Genomic DNA, 227 nt, shown 5'->3' on the forward strand with positions numbered 1-227 from the left:
GGCCCCAGTCCCGGGCCCTGCCAGCCGGGGCCGGTGTGTCCCGGTGTGTGTGTCCCGGTGTGTACCTGCCAGCAGCTGCATCCAGGCGCAGATCTTGTAGACGGTGGCGGTGTTGCAGAAGAAGAAGAGGGCGAAGCAGGTGATGCAGCCCAGCGTCAGCACCATGGAGAGCAGCACGAAGAAGGCCGCGGCCTGGAAGGCGCCCGAGGGGATGGTGCTGAAGTCGG

At 67.0% G+C, this 227-nt stretch overlaps 1 protein-coding gene across 1 annotated transcript in view; it reads right to left on the reverse strand.

Moving 5' to 3' along the window:
- The window catches only part of LHFPL4 (lipoma HMGIC fusion partner-like 4), a gene marked incomplete at its 5' end in the record, with an annotated part of 11117 nt that extends 10892 nt beyond the window's left edge, over window positions 1-225 (reverse strand). Inside the window, one exon of the mRNA XM_009999312.1 lies at window positions 66-225. Within this exon, the coding sequence (XP_009997614.1) occupies window positions 66-225 (160 nt within the window). The remainder of the gene's footprint in view (window positions 1-65) is intronic.
- Window positions 226-227: the final 2 nt, after the last annotated feature.

Source organism: Chaetura pelagica, unplaced genomic scaffold (genome assembly GCF_000747805.2).
Source record: "Chaetura pelagica isolate M959 unplaced genomic scaffold, ChaPel_1.0 scaffold316, whole genome shotgun sequence".
Classification (NCBI taxonomy): Eukaryota; Metazoa; Chordata; class Aves; order Apodiformes; family Apodidae; genus Chaetura; species Chaetura pelagica.